General features: G+C 36.8%; 1 protein-coding gene across 1 annotated transcript in view; it reads left to right on the top strand.

Annotated features, from left to right (window-relative positions):
- The window catches only part of LAMA2 (laminin subunit alpha 2), a 623,785-nt gene that overhangs the window by 518,601 nt on the left and 84,215 nt on the right, over window positions 1-20,969 (top strand). The window contains exon 41 of the mRNA XM_059941243.1: window positions 20,602-20,704. Within this exon, the coding sequence (XP_059797226.1) occupies window positions 20,602-20,704 (103 nt within the window). The remainder of the gene's footprint in view (window positions 1-20,601; window positions 20,705-20,969) is intronic.

Here is a 20,969-nt window from a genome sequence, read left to right as displayed (position 1 = left end):
TTGCTTCCCACTAGCTATCTATTTTACGTTTGGTAGTGTATATATGTCCATGCCACTCTCTCATTTTGTCACAGCTTACCCTTCCCCCTCCCCATATCCTCAAGTCCGTTCTCTAGTAGATCTGTGTCTTTATTTCCATCTTACACTAGGTTCTTCATGACCTTTTTTTTTTTTTTTCTTAGATTCCGTATATATATGTGTTAGCATACTATGTTTGTTTTTCTCTTTCTGACTTACTTCACTCTGTATGACAGACTCTAACTCCATCCACCTCACTACAAATAACTCAATTTCATTTCTTTTTATGGCTGAGTAATATTCCATTGTATATATGTGCCACATCTTCTTTATCCATTCATCCAATGATGGACACTTAGGTTGCTTCCATGTCCTGGCTATTGTAAATAGAGCTGCAATGAACATTTTGGTACAAAATGAAATATTATTTTAGGAACAGACATTATGAAAAAACACACTATATTTCTATTAGTGCTAGGCAGAAAAATACTATTATTATATTATTGGTACAAAAGATTGTTTTCCCTACACATGATCTCCAAGGTAACATCTCATTTTATACCTCTCATTGGTGGGCACAAGGAGAAAGAGAAAGGAAATATGTCACCGTTTAGAAAATAGAATAGGAAGATCCAGTAATTTTTTTCTAATCTTTATTGCTTTATTGCTTTTTGCTATAAAAAGTCCTCAGACTCTAAAATAACAGACAATTAAACCTTTAAAAAGGGGCTTCCCTGGTGGCACAGTGGTTGAGAATCTGCCTGCTAATTCAGAGGACACGGGTTCGGGCCCTGGTCTGGGAAGATCCCACATGCCGCGGAGCAACTGGGCCCGTGAGCCACAACTACTGAGCCTGCGCGTCTGGAGCCTGTGCTCCGCAACAAGAGAGGCCGCGACAGTGAGAGGCCCGTGCACCACAATGAAGAGTGGCCCCCGCTTGCCGCGACTGGCGAAAGCCCTCGCACAGAAACGAAGACCCAACACAGCCATAAATAAATAAAAAATAAAAAATAAAACTTTAAAAAAATTTTCCAGATCATAGGTGAACTTAAAACCAATGTTATCAAGCAGATCAGAATTTAGAAGTAGATTTCATATGCTGCTGGATCCTTGGGATGACCACCAGAGGCAATAGGCACGGTGTCAGCAGCACTGGGAGATGAGACCCTCTGTCTTCCCACTGGGAAGTTCTTAGATGCTGTGCACTTGAATCTGGTATATCCAAACAGCAAACAACGACAAAAAGGAAGTCTAATGTAGAATGGATTCCTTAGATCTGGTTCTTTAAGATCCTGAAGAATCATCACACAACAATAATCACACAATCTCCATCTATTCTGAAATGTTGTCCTCCTTCCTTCCTTTCTTTCTTTTCTCCCTCTCTCCCTTTCTCAAAGTGAATGGAATGTGCTCTGTGATATATACTTCAGTGTAGAAAATGTAGGCAGTCCTCACCTTACCTAGGTATCTTCCATTGAAAAAAAAAGAATCACTTTTTCACTTCCCACAACAACTGAATATTTCTTGTTCTTCTATACCCTCTTCTTTACACTGCAATCATTGTTACTGTCTGAAACTCCCTCTCTCTCTCTCTCTCTCTCTCTCTCTCCCCCACACACACGCACACCAACAAAATTCCTTAATACCCTCGAGTCCAGAATCCTCTTTCTCAATTAGTCTCAGTCTCAGTGTTTAGTCTGGTCTTCACTAAGAATCAGCATTAGAAATTGAGAAGAATTTATACTTGCTTTCAACACCAGTACACAATGTGGTCTTCCTCTTTATTCTCCAAATTCAAGTTCTGTCACTTGCTACAGTTCCCCATCACTCCTGGGAGCCATAAGTCTAAATATCTTCGGCATGATCTTTCTCAGGCACATCTAGGAAAAAATAATATAAAATGCAGAAGAAAGTGAGCGCAATTTGTAAGTAATGCATTTTCTCATAGAAACAATAATAGTGGGACAGTTAGTAAAGAACAGTGCTGTGTAAGTGATATGTAGGCTTCAGATGAACTAAAGAGGGGGGAAATTCTGAAAAAAATATTACACAGGAGGAAAATATACCTAAAATTAAATAAGTTTAAAGCCTTAGACACCTGATCCTAAAAATATGTGAACTGCTGTTGTAAGTGACTTCCCACTGTTGATTCCTTAGTATGAGAGTAAAAATCCATAGAAACTCGAAGTTTTTTCTTCACAAAACTTGAAACTTGAAGGAGTTTTTTCTTGCTTTAGGGTCGAGTCTACAGAATAAATTGGATTTTTGTAAATTCACTCTTATGTGGTGACAGATCAGTGGGGAGAAGAACCCTGGTAGAAAATAAGGATACTAGAAAGCAAAGTCAGGGAGCTCTGATAACATGGCAGTCTGAGTTAATTCAGATCCATCCTAATGTGAGAAATTCACAGAAATGCTAGGTAAATTCTAACTCCCCAAAATTTAACACATACTTTATTTTATAAAGAGGAAACAAAAGAAAATCTAAAAATAAAAACGAGAGTAAAACAGAATAGCACATTCTAGAGCTGGCAGCTTGGTGACTCAATGAATTTGGAACATAAATATAGATCATATGTCTAGGGACTGGGATTTTAAAGCCCAGGCAGGGAGAGAAGACATCACAGACATCATCCTAAACCTACAAAAGAAGGAGTTTTTTTGTTTGTTTTTTTTTAACTTTTGGGTTTATTTATTTATTTTTGGCTGTGTGGGTCTTTGTTTCTGCGCGAGGGCTTTCTCTAGTTGCGGCAAGTGGGGGCCACTCTTCATCGCTGTGCGCGGGCCTCTCACTATCGCGGTCTCTCTTGTTGCGGAGCACAGGCTCCAGACGCGCAGGCTCAGTAATTGTGGCTCACGGGCCTAGTTGCTCCGCGGCATGTGGGATCTTCCCAGACCAGGGCTCGAACCCGCGTCCCCTGCATTGGCAGGCAGATTCTCAACCACTGCGCCACCAGGGAAGCCCCAAGGAGTCTTTTTTGACTAATCGAAAGTATGCAAAACCATGAGACTTGGAAACAATTGTTCTCATCAACAAACACTCCTTCTAGCCCAGAACATGCCAAGGAGCGTTGTTACTTTCCATGCCTCCAGTTGTGAAAAATGTCTCTCATAAGTTGCTAAAACCATAAGCCTGTGGATTGAAGTCCAAATTTATACTGTATATATTTATATATGGATTAAAGTCCATATGGTACAAGACTTTCCAAGCTAAAAATTTAATGGGGAGAGGAGGGAAACTGATCCTGGCTCTTGCAACCTCTAGAGCATCTAGAAGGACACAGAAAAGTGGTCTGTTTAGATACACTATAAATAATAAAGTAGGAAAGAGGGTAGGCAGGCAAAGTATGTAACATGATCCTGAAGTTATTCAAAAATCTGAAAGAGAATATACATAAAAGTGTTTTAAAGTATTGAAATGTTAAAAAGAATAGAAAAGAGTGATAAAAAGAAAAAATACAGAAGATTACAGAAATTTGTAACAGAAGCAAATAAAATTTCTAAAAACAAAATATATAGGAAAAGAGAATGAGTTAATAGAAAGAGTTGAATACATTACCCAGAATGCAACAAGTATGGTAAAACATAAAAGGAGTGTAAGAAACAAGGAATATAGATTGTAAAAATGAAATGCAAATCTATTAGGAGTTCCAGAAGTTGAAAAGGGTGAGAATGGGGAATAGTATAGTAAAAGAGATACTGAAAATTTTCAAGTGCTGGTGAAGGATATGATATGATTTCTCAAGTTAAGGAAGCCTATCACAATAAATAAAGTAAGTCCACACCTGGAAAGATCATTGTTAAACTACAGAAACTAAAGTGAAAAAGAAAACAAAATCTTAAAATAATTGGGGAGAAAAGGCTTTGGATCAGACGCCAACTGCACAGCCGCAGCATCCGGGGCTTTGAAAGACGTTGCATCTCTGCCTGCTTTCTACTCTGGGCATTCTGCTCCCATGGCCTGCTGCCACCGTTTCACAGCTTAGTGACTGTGGTGTTTTCTTATTCCTACTTGCTTTTACCAGAAAATAATGTCTCCAGAATTAAAATTTAAGCTGAAAATAGACCTCGAGGGGACAGAAGCATGAATAACTCCGTGAGAATTTCATTTGCACTATTTCACAAGTAATATTCCATGATTTTCATATAGGTAGTACTTGGTATATAGCAGCTGATCACTAAATGTAAATTGCCCCCTCCCGTCTCCAAACATTGATACTAGGAATCTAGAAAGGCTAGGATGCTCCAGATTTTCAGAATGAACAAGATACATATACTGCCAGGAGAGATAGGAAAGTTGAATAGAGAAGAAAATTTCAAAGAAAAAATAAAATTACTTTCTTTGCCTACTTAGTTTGAGATCATCTATGAATATTTATTTGAATGTAGATGCCTTGTAGGATTTTTTTAGTGATTAGAATTAGGTTCAAGTGGTGTGCCGGAATTTCCTAATCAGGCTGTGGAAAGAAGATAGCAGGTCAGAATTTGAGGATTAGGAGATCTGTCTCCAAGTTGAGTGCATATTGTCCATGTACTGAGCTGTGTCAGCTAAAGTAATAGCTTTTTAAGAAACTTTGTGCAGTCAATGTTTCAGACATTACATGAAATTTCTAAAAATCTTATATGTTCTGGTATAATGTTATAAGTAATAATCCTATTTATTACTTTAAAATGTATATCTCAGAAATAACTAATTTTCTTGTCAACTGCATTATTATGAACTGTCATCAAATCTTTAACCGTGGTCATTTTTAAGTCTTTTGTCATTTACAGACAGTTCTGGGTGTACTCTGATGATTTTGCAAATATGTTCCTATAAAAGGGTTTCATCTTCAAGAAATACATGGAAAAGACTCTGACAAGTACAGGTTTCTGGTAACGGACTGTACTGCTGAACTGAATGAATAAGCATTTTCAGAACTCTAATGAAAAACTGATGAACTCATAAAAGTGCTAACAAAAGATCAAGATGAAAAAAAAAAATTAATTACATGGGACTGAGTGAACTGATGAGGATGAGTATAATTTTTGTGACTTTCTGTCTGAATTTAAAAAAAAAAAAAAAAATTCCACAAGGACTCAGAGGCAAAGAATATACAAATCAATTTTCACTGCAAAGTAAAGGAGCTGTTACAGTGGAGGATTCCTGGACTGAATGTCAATACTATGACATAGTATGAGTGTGTTTCATGTTTGGTAATTGCAATCATTGTTGCTTTTGTTGTGGTCATCCATGTACAATGCTTGGTGTCAGTCGATTTATCTCTTGTAAAAATAAAATACAGTGTGTGTGTGTGTGAAAAAAAAAAAAAAAAAAAACACTAGTGCTTAGGAAATCTATTGGAGGCAGAAGCAGTCAAGGGTAGCCTAGGGTTAGGGTTAGGCTTAGGGTTAGGGTTAGGGTACGGCTTAGGGTACGGGTTCGGGGAGGGGTTCGGGTCCGGCGTAGGGTATGGGTTAGGGTTAGGGTTAGGGTTAGTGTTAGAGTTAGGGCTCGGTTTAGGGTACGGGTTAGGATTAGGGTACGTGTTAGGGTTAGGGTAGGGGTTAGGGTTAGGGTACGCGTTAGGCTTAGGGTAGTTATTAAACCTATCCCACTCTCTAGATACCCCTTAGCACGTAAAGGAATATTATTTGGGGGTCGAGCCATGGAGAAGAGTTTAGACACTAGGATAAGATAAGGAACACACCCATTATAAAGAAATCACATTAGGATTCTCTTTTTAAGCTGTTCCTTAAAACACTAGTGCTTAGGAAATCTTTTGGAGGCAGAAGCAGTCAAGGGTAGCCTAGGGTTAGGGTTAGGCTTAGGGTTAGGGTTAGGGTTAGGCTTAGGGTTAGACTTAGGGTACGGCTTAGGGTACGGGTTCGGGGAGGTGTTCGGGTACGGCATATGGTATGGGTTAGGGTTAGGGTTAGGGTTAGTGTTAGGGTTAGGGCTCGGTTTAGGGTACGGGTTAGGATTAGGGTATGTGTTAGGGTTAGGGTAGGGGTTAGGGTTAGGGTACGCGTTAGGGTTAGGGTAGTTATAAAAAAAAAAAAATAAAGAAGCATATTTGTACTTCTAAAAAAAAAAAAAAAAAAAAAAAAAGAAACTTTGTGCAGTCTATTCGGATCCCTCTCTTGGCTTAATGCAGATAGTTAATGTCGTCCCCAAAGCTTAAAACTTATTATTATTTTTTTTATTTTTATTTATTTATTTATTTATTTATGGCTGTGTTGGGTCTTCGTTTCTGTGCGAGGGCTTTCTCTAGTTGCGGCAAGTGGGGGCCACTCTTCATCACGGTGCGCAGGCCTCTCACTATCGCGGCCTCTCTTGTTGCGGAGCACAGGCTCCAGACGCGCAGGCTCAGCAGTTATGGCTCATGGGTGTAGTTGCTCCGCGGCATGTGGGATATTCCCAGACCAGGGCTCGAACCCGTGTCCCCTGCACCGGCAGGCAGATTCTCAACCACTGCGCCACCAGGGAAGCCCAAAACTTATTTTTTAATCTGGTTTAATATTCAGTCTCCAACTATCCTTCCTTGATGCAGTTGTGGTGCTTATAATAGGTGCTTCTGAACTATTTATTGACATGAGGTATTAAGCATGTTCACATTTTCGATTTTTTCTATAAATTTTTTAAAACCTTTTTTTAAAACACATATTTATTGTACTTAATATATAATAGCATTATGAAATGCACAGGAATAAAGATAAATAGAATTCTTGCCTGTCCTCAAACCAGCAATAATCATTTAAGTTTTTATTATTTGTCATGCTAATAAAAATAATACTTTCCAACTTTTACTTTCATAATTTATTCTTTTCCATTATTGTAATTTTTCCATTCCTTATTATTATTTTCTTTATTGTTATTTCTTTTAATACTAGTAGTATTATTCCAAATAATTTCTTCTCTTTTATTAATTTTTGAGTCCATATGTAGCCAGATTTTTTTTTTTTTCGCCATGATCCAGTGGGATTTATTACATGGATGCAAGGATGGTTCAAAACCTGCAAACCAACCAATGTGATACACCACACCAACAAATTGAAGAACAAAATACACATCATCATCCCAGTAAATGCAGAAAAAGCCTTTTTTTCTTTTCTTCTTTTTTTTTTTTATTCTTTTGGGCCTGACTTCCTTCATTCAATATTATGGGTTTTTTTCAAATTTTTTTTTTAATATTTGAATTTTATTTGATTTTTTTTTTATACAGCAGTTCCTTATTAGTCATCAACTTTATACACATCAGTGTATACATGTCAACCCCAATCGCCCAATTCAGCACACCACCATCCCCAACCCCAGCCACTTTCCCCCGTTGGTGTCCGTACGTTTGTTCTCTACATCTGTGTCTCAGTTTCTGCCCTGCAAACCGGTTCATCTGTACCATTTTTCTAGGTTCCACATATATGCGTTAATATACGATATTTGTTTTGCTCTTTCTGACTTACTTCACTCTGTATGACAGTCTCTAGATCCATCCACGTCTCAGCAAATGACCCAATTTCGTTCCTTTTTATGGCTGAGTAATATTCCATTGTATATATGTACCACTTCCTCTTTATCCATTCGTCTGTCGATGGGCATTTAGGTTGCTTCCATGACCTGGCTATTATAAGCAGTGCTGCAATGAACATTGGGGTGCATGTGTCTTTTTGAATTATGGTTTTCTCTGGATATATGCCCACTAGTGGGATTGCTGGGTCATATGGTAATTCTATTTTTAGTTTTTTAAGGAACCTCCATACTGTTCTCCATAGTGGCTGTATCAATTTACATTCCCACCAACAGTGCAAGAGGGTTCCCTTTTCTCTACACCCTCTCCAGCATTTGTTGTTTATAGATTTTCTGATGATGCCCATTCTAACTGGTGTGAAGTGATACCTCATTGTAGTTTTGATTTGCATTTCTCTAATAATTAGTGCTGTGTAGCAGCTATTCATGTGCTTCTTGGCCATCTGTATGTCTTCTTCGGAGAAATGCCTATTTACGTCTTCTGCCCATTTTTGTATTGGATTGTTTGTTTTTTTAATATTGAGCTGCATGAGCTGTTTATATATTTTGGAGATTAATCCTTTGTCCATTGATTCGTTTGCAAATATTTACTCCCATTCTGAGGGTTGTCTTTTCATCTTGTTTATGGTTCCCTTTGCTGTGCAAAAGCTTTGAAGTTTCATTAGGTCCCATTTGTTTATTTTTGTTTTTATTTCCATTACTCTAGGAGGTGGATCAGAAAAGATCTTGCTGTGATTTATGTCAAAGAGTGTTCTTCCTATGTTTTCCTCTAAGAGTTTTATAGTGTCTGGTCTTACATTTAGGTATCTAATCCATTTTGAGTTTAGTTTTGTGTATGGTGTTAAGGAGTGTTCTAATTTCATTCTTTTATATGTAGCTGTCCAGTTTTCCCAGCACCACTTATTGAAGAGACTGTCTTTTCTCCATTGTATATCCTTGCCTCCTTTGTCATAGATTAGTTGACCATAGGTACGTGGGTTTATCTCTGGGCTTTCTATGTTGTTCCATTGATCTATGTTTCTGTTTTTGTGCCAGTACCATATTGTCTTGATTACTGTAGCTTTGTAGTATAGTCCAAAGTCAGAGAGTCTGATTCCTCCAGCTCCGTTTTGTTACCTCAAGACTGCTTTGGCTATTCGGGGTCTTTTGTGTCTCCATACAAATTTTAAGATTTTTTGTTCTAGTTCTGTAAAAAAACGCCCTTGGTAATTTGATAGGAATTGCATTGAATCTGTAGATTGCTTTGGGTAGTATAGTCATTTTCACAATATTGATTCTTCCAATCCAAGAACATGGTATATCTCTCCATCTGTTGGTATCGTCTTTAATTTCTTTCATCAGTGTCTTATAGTTTTCTGCATGCAGGTCTTTTGTCTCCCTAGGTAGGTTTATTCCTAGGTATTTTATTCTTTTTGTTGCAGTGGTAAATGGGAGTGTTTCCATAATTTCTCTTTCAGATTTTTCATCATTAGTGTATAGGAATGCAAGAGATTTATGTGCATTAATTTTCTGTCCTGCAACTTTACCAAATTCATTGATTAGCTCTAGTAGTTTTCTGGTGACATTTTTAGGATTCTCTATGTATAGTATCATGTCATCTTCAAATACTGACAGTTTTACTTCTTCTTTTCCAATTTGTATTCCTTTTATTTCTTTTTCTTCTCTGACTGCTGTGAGTAGGACGTCCAAAACTATGTTGAATAACAGTGGTGAGAGTGGACATCCTTGTCGTGTTCCTGATCTTAGAGGAAATGCTTTCAGTTTTTCACCATTGAGAATGATGTTTGCTGTGGGTTTGTCGTATATGGCCTTTATTATGTTGAGGTAGGTTCCCTCTATGTCCTCTTTCTGGAGAGTTTTTATCATAAATTGGTGTTGAATTTTGTCAAAAGCTTTTTCTGCATCTATTGAGATGATCATACGGTTTCTATTTTTCAATTTGTCAATATGGTCCACCACATTGATTAATCTACGTATACTGAAGAATCTTTGCATCCCTGGGATAAATCCCACTTGATCATGGTGTATGATCCTTTTAATGTGTTGTTGGATTCTGTTTGCTAGTATTTTGTTGAGGATTTTTGCATCTATATTCATCAGTGATATTGGTCTCTAATTTTCTTTTTTTGTAGTATCTTTGTCTGGTTTTGGTATCAGGGTGATGGTGGCCTGATAGAATGAGTTTGGTAGTGTTCCTTCCTCCACAATTTTTTGGAAGAGTTTGAGAAGGATGGGTGTTAGCTCTTCTCTAAATGTTTGATAGAATTCACCTGTGAAGCCATCTGGTCCTGGGCTTTTGTTTGTTGGAAGATTTTTAGTCACAATTTCAATTTCATTACTTGTGATTTGTCTGTTCATATCTTCTGTTTCTTCCTGGTTCAGTCTTGGAAGGTTATACCTTTCTAAGAATTTGTCCATTTCTTCCAGGTTGTCCATTTTATTGGCATAGAGTTGCTTGTAGTAGTCTGTTAGGATGCTTTGTATTTCTGTGGTGTCTGTTGTAACCTCTCCTTTTTCATTTCTAATTTTATTGATTTGAGTCCTCTCCCTCTTTTTCTTGATGAGTCTGGCTAATGTTTTATCAATTTTGTTTATCTTCTCCAAGAACCAGCTTTTAGTTTTGTTGATCTTTGCTATTGTTTTTTTTGTCTCTATTTCATTTATTTCTGCTCTGATCTTTATGATTTCGTTCCTTCTGCTAACTTTCGGTTTTGTTTGTTCTTCTTTCTTTAGTTCCTTTAGGTGTAAGGTTAGATTGTTTACTTGAGATTTTTCTTGTTTCTTGAGGTAGGCTTGTATAGCTATAAACTTCCCTCTTAGAACTGCTTTTGCTGCATCCCATAGGTTTTGGGTCGTTGTGTTTTCATTGTCATTTGTCTCTAGGTATTTTTTGATTTCCTTTTTCATTTCTTCAGCAATCTCTTGGTTATTTAGTAACGTACTGTTTAGCCTCCATGTGTTTGTGTTTTTTACGTTTTTTTTCCCTGTAATTGATTTCTAATCTCATAGTGTTGGGTCAGAAAAGATGCTTGATATGATTTCAATTTTCTTAAATTTACTGAGGCTTGATTTGTGCCCCAAGATGTGATCTATCCTGGAGAATGTTCGGTGTGCACTTGAGAAGAAAGTGTAATCTGCTGTTTTTGGATGGAATGTCCTATAAATATCAATTAAATCTATCTGGTCTATTGTGTCATTTAAAGCTTCTGTTTCCTCATTTGTTTTCATTTTGGATGATCTGTCCATTGGTGTAAGTGAGGTGTTCAAGTCCCCCACTATTATTGTGTTACTGTCTATTACCTCTTTTATAGCTGTTAGCAGTTGCCTTATGTATTGAGGTCCTCCTATGTTGGGTGCATAAATATTTATAATTGTTATATCTTCTTCTTGGATTTATCCCTTGGTCATTATGTGGTGTCCTTCCTTGTCTCTTGTAACATTCTTTATTTTAAAGTCTATTTTATCTGATATGAGTATTGCTACTCCAGCTTTCTTTTGATTTCCATTTGCATGGAATATCTTTTTCCATCCCCTCACTTTCAGTCTGTATGTGTCCCTAGGTCTGAAGTGGGTTTCTTGTAGGCAACATATAGATAGGTCTTGTTTTTGTATCCATTCAGCAAGCCTGTGTCTCTTGGTTGGAGCATTTAATCCATTCACGTTTAAGGTAATTATCGATATGTATGTTCCTATGACCATTTTCTTAATTGTTTTGGGTTTGTTTTTGTAGGTCCTTTTCTTCTCTTGTGTTTCCCACTTAGACAAGTTCCTGTAGTATTGGTTGTAGAGCTGGTTTGGTGGCGCTGAATTCTCTTAGCTTTTGCTTGTCTGTAAAGCTTTTGATTTCTCCATCAAACCTGAATGAGATCCGTGACGGGTAGAGTTATCTTGGTTGTAGGTTCTTCCCTTTCATCACTTTAAGTATATCATGCCACTCCCTTCTGGCTTGTAGAGTTTCTGCTGAGAAATCAGCTGTTAACCTTATGGGAGTTCCCTTGTATGTTATTTGTCATTTTCCCCTTGCTGCTTTCAGTAATTTTTGTTTGTCTTTAATTTTTGCCAGTTTGATTACTATGTGTCTCGGTGTGTTTCTCCTTGGATTTATCCTGTATGGGACTCTCTGCACTTCCTGGACTTGGGTGGCTATTTCCTTTCCCGTGGTAGGGAAGTTTTCAACTATAATCTCTTCAAATATTTTCTCTGGTCCTTTCTCTCTCTCTTCTCCTTCTGGGACCCCTATAATGCGAATGTTGTTGCATGTAATGTTGTCCCAGAGGTCTCTTAGGCTGTCTTCATTTCTTTTCATTCTTTTTTCTTTATTCTGTTCCTCAGCAGTGAATTCCACCATTCTGTCTTCCACATCACTTATCCGTTCTTCTGCCTCAGTTATTCTGCTATTGATTCCTTCTGGTTTAGTTTTCATTTCAGTTATTGTATTGTTCATCTCTGTTTGTTTGTTCTTTAATTCTTCTAGGTCTTTGTTAAACATTTCTTGCATCTTCTCGATCTTTGCCTCTATTCTTTTTCCGAGGTCCTGGATCATCTTCACTATCATTAGTCTGAATTCTTTTTCTGGAAGGTTACCTATCTCCCCTTCAGTTAGTTGTTTTTCTGGGGTTTTATCTTGTTCCTTCATCTGGTACATAGCCCTCTGCCTTTTCATCTTATCTGTCTTTTTGTGAATGTGGTTTTTGGTCCACAGGCTGCAGGATTGTAGTTCTTCTTGCTTCTGCTGTCTGCCCTTTGGTGGATGAGGCTATCTAAGAGGCTTGTGCAAGTTTCCTGATGGGAGGGACTGGTGGTGGGTACAGCTGACTGTTACTCTTGTGGGCAGAGCTCAGTAAAGCTTTAATCTGTTTGTCTGCTGATGGGTGGGACTGGGTTCCCTCCCTGTTGGTTGTTTGGCCTGAGGCGACCCAGCACTGGAGCCTACCTGGGCTCTTTGGTGGGGCTAATGGCAGACTCTGGGAGGTGTCACGCCAAGGAGTACTTCCCAGAACTTCTGCTGCCAGTGTCCTTGTCCCCATGGTGAGACACAGCCACTGCCCACCTCTGCAGGAGACCCTCCAACACTAGCAGGTAGGTCTGGTTCAGTCTCCCATGGGGTCACTGCTCCTTCCCCTGGGTCCCAATGTGCACACTACTCTGTGTATGCCCTCCAAGAGTGGAGTCTCTGTTTCCCCCAGTCCTGTCGAAGTCCTGCAATCAAATCCCACTATCCTTCTAAGTCTGATTCTCTAGGAATTCCTTTCCCATTGCCGGACCCCCAGGTTGGGAACCTGACGTGGGGCTCAGAACCTTCACTCCAGTGGGTGGACTTCTGTGATATAAGTGTTCTCCAGTCTGTGAGTCACCCACCCAGCAGTTATGGGATTTGATTTTACTGTGATTGTGCCCCTCCTACCACCTCATCGTGGCTTCTCGTTTGTCTTTGGATGTGGGGTATCTTTTTTGGTGAGTTCCAGTGTCTTCCTTTCGATGACTGTCCAGCAGCTAGTTGTGATTCTGGTGCTCTCACAAGAAGGAGTGAGAACACGTCCTTCTACTCCGCCATCTTGGTTCCTAATCTGTAGCCAGAGTCTTTTGATATCACTGCTATTGGTCAATACATCACATAGTTAAACACTGTGAATCTTACAATAGGATTAAACATTAAGGTATTTCTAATGAGTATCTATTTAAAATGTGGTCATATCGTCTTTTCAGTCTGTCTTATTTAATATTTGCTTTGTGTAATTGGATGAATCAAAATACATAAAGAATACTTGCAAGGTCATTTTGAGTTTTTATTTCCTACATAAAGAAGTGTGCAAATATTGGCAGAATACACATTGCATTCAAAAGGCCCAATATAATATAGTGTCAGTCAAGTTTTAAACTTTAACTCGCATATACCTTGTATTTTATTCTGCCAGTGATTACTTAGGAGTCATTCAAACAGTAATTTTGACTTCTTATTAATATCTATAATCATCGGGATTTAAAGTTTATACCAGTGTAGTGTTAATGGAAAAATAGTATAATCCATAATAGGTATGACAATTGAATCTGTCAGTAAAACTGGTGAGCATTTTTTCTCTGTCAGCAATTCAGCAACTTATCTAAGAACTGATTCACACAAGAGCAAATACGAAAAAGTCAGTGAGGATCTAAGTTACATAGAAAAATATTGAATCTGTGTGTGAAAACGGTATTCGTCAAGCCAGCTGATTTTAGTGATTTTCTTTGTACATGATACACTCATTTGTGTCAATAACTTCAAGAAAATCTATTGGAAGCAGAATAACAAACTTCTATTTAATTACCCAGAATTTGGCCTATTTAAAAATTGAGGGCATAAAGTGTTAAAAATGAAATCAAAGAGTTTCTTACATCAGTCAGCAACACAGAAACTCTTTGGGGTGATGCTATAATGCAATATAAATTTAAACTAATTTTATTCAAGGCAGCAATGCTCTCAGACCTAGTATTTGAGATTTCCACCAGTAGGAATAAATACAGTAATAAATATATGAATAATCAAGAAGTGAAATTGCCATGTTGAGTTTGATTCTGGACATTAAATGGAAAGAAAGCAATAAGCCCTCTGAGGAGGTTTTCTAACTCAATAGACCTGTCTCCATTGTCTGTACTCAAAATCAAGACTCTGTGTGGTACCCACCCATCCTACCCTCAACAACTTGTCAGCAGCAAGCCAGTGGCACCCAAGGGTGATGTAGCAATGGCTCTCATGCTGTGACTGGTGAAAACCTGTTCTCAATTAGTTATACACTTTTAAATCCTCTCTCGATTGTCTTTCTTGGTGTCCTCAAGCTGCAAATTCACAGTCATGAATTCTAAATTCTTATGAGTAGTTTTGGAGATTTTCTATTTCATCCCTTGGTCTCCTTTGTGTGCTCAGTTGCTTCCAGTCCTCCACAGACTCATCGAACCCCTGTCCCATTTTAGGACATTATGCAATGCTAGGATCTACAGCCTTTCTTTCACCAGATTTCTGACCAAAGTCATTCTTTGGGTTGTTCCTGAACTCATTTTTGATTCACAATTTCATTTTAGTATCCTGTCGATTTTTAAAATATGGGTTATATTAAAACACCTTTAAAATCAATACACAGTGATTTCCTTTTTTTAAAATTGTGAATGATCTTTTTAATTATTACAAAAGCAGTTCATGTCCATTATTTAAAAAAAAATAGGAAATACAGACAAGCAAGAGGGAGAAAATCTAAAATGTGTGTAATCTCACCAACCACAAATAATGACTTTTATAATGTTGTTTATCTGTCCATACCTTTTCCTGTGCAAACAGCTTTTGTACAAATGGTTAATTTTTACATAACTGTTTTGTAGCTTAATATATCTAGTAACATCACTTGCACATTTTTCAGTGTTCTCAAAAGTTTTGTCTTTTAAAATGTATATAGGGCTAGATTCCACCATTTCTTCTACGAGTTTATTTTATTATAGTAAGAAATTTTTCCCCAATTTTTAACAACAGTCTAACATGCCCAAATATAAATTTCTTCTGATAAATATTTTACATAAACACACTGCAGCTAATTATCAGCCCTTACATACACCTCTGCACATTTTGAACAGCTTTCTTTATTAAAAAGATTTTGAATTTAAAATCATCTAAGTCACATATTATCTTGACACATTATCCCCTTTGGAAATGTGCAAGACTTGTCTTCTAAATTAAATTATTTCATGAAGAGGAAGTAATGGAATAGGCTATAAACCACGCTGATGAATTTTCAGCTAGTACTTTCTTTAGAAAACAAAAACAATTATGCATCTCTCCTTAGCACCAACTTTTTCAATGAATTCAGAAAATTTATCTCTAATAAAGAAGTTAGTAGAGGAACATTTAGAAAAATAATAAAAATATAATATAGAAAGAAATATAAACAATAACTTTTAAATTTGCTTATTTAAATAATACATCAGTGGGGTGTGGGTATACCATCCTGATAAACTTAACTTTAGGTCTCACCTGCACATCTCCTCCCCCTAAGAGAGCCTCCTCTAACAACAAAACACTTAGATATTTCCATACTCCATTATGGCAGTCATCATTTTCTTTATAAGGATTTTTTGGTTTATCTCTCCACTCCACTTCAGTTCCATTAGAGAAGGCAGAGTCTTTCGATCTTTGAATAATCAGAGCTTATTCTGGTGCTTGAGAGAGCTAAAAACTTTTATTGGGTAAATCAGTCAATTCATTCATCTATTAATCAATGACATGGTGCCTAAACAAGTCACTATGAATACTTAACAAATAGTAGGAAGAAGAAAACTAACATGTATTAAAAGCCAATTAAGTGCCAAGCCTCTGTTAAATCTTTGTAGACTTTATCATTTTATTTTTTCCTGTATCTTTCCTTCTCTGATGTTTTAAATTATCTCACATTTTCTATAAATGATTATTAGCTAATAAAACATATAGCAACCTACATGTAATAATAGATCCTATTTTGTGTGATATATTATAATAAAAGGTTTTAGATAATTTATAAATGCATATATGTATATATACACAGAGAAGAACTTATTGTTTATAAAAATACAATCTCTAAAAAGCAAGTAACAAAATATCTTGCAAGTCTAAGGACCTCATTTATATTTCACATATGCTGCAGACACAGCCCAGAAACTCAGATGTGATGCTTATAAATATGCATGAAGTATAATTAGCTTGGAAAATGCTGCTTCATCACCTGTCCTGATATTGCTGATGTGCTTCAGTGACTTACTAAGCAATGTTGGAAAATGAACTCTCCAAATTCCAATGAATTGAAACAGTTCTGTTCATCCATAACGTGTTAGTGTTTTCCATTCTGTTATCATATGAGAGACTTGTCTTTTAAACCTGGATTGTTAGTACACTGCTTATAGCTGACGATTGTACTCCATCAGCTCTTTACTTTAATATTTTGAAGTGCTTCTTGAAACATTGAAACGTGTCTTATTCCTCCACATCTCTTGAACCCAAACCTCTCATTTCCAACGCCCTTGCCTAAGGTTACAACTCTATTTTCTCTGGCTCATACTATTACAATAGCCAACTGATATCTCCTTTTCCTCCCACACAGCTGCCCAATTCCTCTTCCTGGACTCTTGCTCTGAGCATACATTCCTACTCAGAAACTTTTAACGGCTCCATATTGCTTATTGCCCAGTTTCCTTAGTCTAACATTCAAACTTTCCAGAAACTGACTCCAAACTACCTAACAGCCTTACTTCTTAACACTACCCTTCATAAAATCTACAGTCCTTTGCAACCAAAATACTTGCTCTCTCATCCACACATCAAAATTCCCTGTCTCCTTGTCTTTCCTTACCTTGTTGCTACAATATCTCTACGCCCCCACATATACCACCCATCTCCTTACATCTGAGCAAGGAGTAGTTGACTAAGAATCCAGGAAGAAATCACTGGCTTCCTGAAAAACAGGAAAGACAAGATGTCTGGAAGCAAAAGGCAGGCAACACTTATAAATGCAAGATAAGAAATTGGCAGCAGGGAAGTTTATCAGCAGATGAACTTCAGTCAGGATTCAGTCGTGTTGCTGGATGATGGTGCAAAGGTCCAATGGAAGATCATTGAACTGATAATCATCTAGTCAGACTCATCAGAAAAATTGAGAAAGGCCACCAATATCCAATATCAGGAATAAAAGAGGTGAAATCACAGCAACTTCTGCGTACAGTAAAGGATAATAAGAGAAAATTATGAACAACTTTATGCCAAAAATTAGATATTTTGAATGAAATGGGCAGATTTTTGAAAATCACAAACTACTGAAACTCATCCATAAATAAATAACTTGAATAGCCCTATATTCATTAAGGAATTAAATTTGTATTTTAAAACCCTCACATACATGCACACACGTGCGCGCGCACACACACACACAATTCAGTTCCAAATGACTTCACTGGTGAATTCTACCAAATATTTAAGAAAGAAATAATAAATTCTTCAGAGAATTGAAGAGGAGAAAATATGTCCCACCTCATTCTAAGAGGCCAGTATTACTATGATACAAACCAGACAAAGACATTACCAAAAAAATGAGAAAATTATAGACCAATATCCCTCATGAACATAGATGCAAAAATTATGGACAATGTTAAAACAAATCGAATCCAACCATTTATTAAGATAAGGTACAAACTAGAAGAATATATTTGCAAATTACATATCTGATGAAGGATTTGTATTCATATTATGCATAAATATCTTTCAAAACTCAATAAGAACAAAAAACCCAGTTAAAACTTGGACAAAAAATTTGAACACTTAGCCAAAGAATAAATAAATAAGCATATGAAAAGATGCTCAACATTATTAGTCACAAGGAAAATGCAAATTAAAACCAAATGATGTACACACCTATTAGAATGTCTAAAATGTTAAAAGACTGACTATATCAAGTAGTGACAAGGATGTAGGCAAACGTAACTCTCATACACTGCTGGTGAGATTTAAAATAGTACAAATAATTTAGAAAACATGTTGATAGTTTCTAAAAAACGTAAACATACATCTGCCAGATAATCTAGCCACTCCACTTAGAGGTTTCTACTCCAAGAGAAATCAGCATATGTTCATACAAAGATGTGTACACAAATGTTCATAGCAACTCTATTTAGAATAGCCAAAGCTGGAAATAATCCAAATGTCCATCAAGAGATGAATGAATAAATAGATTGGGGCATATCCATGTAAATAAAAAAGGGATCACATGTTGATACACACACAACATGGATAAACATCAAAATAATTACACTGAATGAAAGAAGCCAAACAAAAAGAAGAGTACATACTGGATGATTCTGTTTGTATAAAATTCTATAAAATGCAAACTAATAGTGATGGAAAGCAGATCAGTGTTTGTGTGGAGAGGGGGGAAGACAAGGAGGGGTGGAAGGGAGGGATTGAAAAGAAACGATGGGTATGTTCTCTACCTTGATTGTTTGGCAGTTTCATGGGTGTATAAATGTCAAAACTTATCAAATTGTAAATTTTAAATATGTGAAGTTTATTTATACCTCAATAAGACTGCTGAAAAGTGTAAGAAAGTAGAAAAAAATAAATATTGCCCATCACTGTTCCTAATCCCTCCACAATTTCCACGGCTCAGACTTTAGCCTCTTTGCATGTTGTCTGGCCCTTCTCTTCTCTCTTACCTCATTTCTTTAATTTTCTTATGGACAGCAAGTCAACTCTCTCTCCCTCCTTTACTCCCATGCCTCACTTTGCATATCCAAGATTAGCTGTAAAATGTTGGTTGTTAGATACTCACCAGATTATGTTCTTGTAGAGAGGAATTCACACGTTAAGGCTATGGGGAAAGCTTGCTTCATCTGGTACTATGAATGACCCGTGTTATCCTGATGGCTCAGGATCATCATTATCAACATTAGTTATTTTACTACAATAATATTGGCATCTATTGAAACCTATTTCATCCTTATCGATTTGGATTTCTGAGATTTAAAAACTCTTCTCTCTAGTTGTTGGTTTTCTCTTTCCTCATTGTCAGACAGATTGTCAGCTGTCACTTCAGCTGTTTTCATGTGCCTATTTAGAGAATCTTCATCCTTCTTTCTTTGTAATTTCCTTTCTCTAATCTGTTTTGATTCAGGAAACCTATAACCAAGGGAGTAAGAATGGCATATAAATTTGGAACAAATATAGAACCTGAGTGGGTAATGGACGCTTATTTTTTTTGAGTAAGGTACATTGGATTTGTGCCATTTATATTGACACTCTTCCTTTTTTTCAAAATAAATTACACTTATGTGGTGTCACTGTACCTAATTTCCCACAGGAAACTGCAGGACTAAGAATTTCTGTGTTCTCCATTGAAGAGAGTGTCCATTTCCCATAGAATAATTTGTCAGGGTTGTCAGACAGCTCTTTTTGCAAGTGCTAGATATAAATGCACAATGTCTCTTTTTGTTTATGTAGATGTTTCCAATATGTCCCTTTGTAGATGTCATAGTATTATATAATCAATCTGTTCTATGAACAATAGATTATTTTAAACTGTTGGAATAACACCTTCAAATAAATTTTGCCACTACAGTAGCAAGTTCTGTAATCTCTCCTAGTTTAATGTTTAAGTCATATGACTGATAAAAAATGTTATTAAGGCACTGGAGATGTATTTGAAGAGTATTATGTCTGGGCTAACCTGAGTTCAGATCTATAACTTCAACAGTAAGTATTTAGCATTCTCTAGCTCTTCTTGCACCCTGAAATACTCTTCCAATTTAAAATTTACAGGTAAGATCCTATTTGATTTATCTTTTGGTATTAATGTACTGTGTAGTGATTCTTGAAGAGCAAACACTATTAAAATGGATAACTAAACGTTCAATTTAAATGATCCTTTTCCCATATCACTCTATTATCTTTGTGTCACCTCTTTTAGTCCAAGGCTCAACAAATCCATCTTTGCTAGGAGATGACTGTGGCTCAGAGATTGTCATTTAGAAGATTTTGTTTTGCCCTAGTACTCTGAGATGAGTTTCAAAAAAGGAGCAGTGTTCTTCCTCATTTCAACACCTAGGGGACAGAAAATGCTCCCCCACTTACCCCACAACTTGAATGAAATGTGCTTAGGGATAAAGTCAAGGATGTGCTTAGTTCTTAATTTGCTTGACCATTCGACAGCACTTGATAGTACTGACCAGTTTTGACCTTGCAACATAGCCAGTCATCATACTCTGAGCCACTTCTGTATCTCTTGATTTCCATAATATCATGCTCTCCTAGGTTCTCTTTGTCCTTTCTGGAATCTCAATCACCTTGCCAGCCCAGTTTTCTGTACCTGCCTTTAAATGTTGGGATTCCTAAGGGTTCTATTCTAGGCTTTCGTCTCATCTCCCAATAAACAGTCTCCTGGCTTTAATCACAAATACGTGCTGATAATTTATTATTCTGCATATGTAGCCCAGAATGCTTTCCTGAAGGTAAACTCTGTGTACCAATTGCCTGCTAGATATCTCTACTCCATAATTCTTTTGTTTTAGATATGTGACACTTCTTTTTCTGTCCACAGGCAACAGGTCCTCAGGGTTCATTACAGGAAGGTGCCAAAGGCTCTCTTCAGAAAAGCTTCGGGTTTCTTAATGAAGCCAAGAAGTTAGCAAATGATGTAAAAGGTTAGTGTGACCACTTTTTATTATTATTTTCAGTTTAATTGTAGTTGTAATTGGTAGGATATTTTATCACATTATTGTAAAAGTGTAATTGTTGCAGCATAATTTTTATGATTATTTTTACTATCTAGATTTAGTGCAAGTAAACTCTCTCATCAGTTTTACAGTATTTTGCCTTCACACCTCATTTTGCACTGGGCAATACTTCATAATTTTTAAACCTAATTTCTATAGTATCATTTCATCTGTATCTAGAGTATAGGAACTT

This window comes from Balaenoptera ricei, chromosome 12 (genome assembly GCF_028023285.1).
Source record: "Balaenoptera ricei isolate mBalRic1 chromosome 12, mBalRic1.hap2, whole genome shotgun sequence".
In the NCBI taxonomy this organism is placed as follows: Eukaryota; Metazoa; Chordata; class Mammalia; order Artiodactyla; family Balaenopteridae; genus Balaenoptera; species Balaenoptera ricei.
Note: the sequence above shows the minus strand (reverse complement) of the source record. Positions and strands in the feature narration are given on the sequence as shown.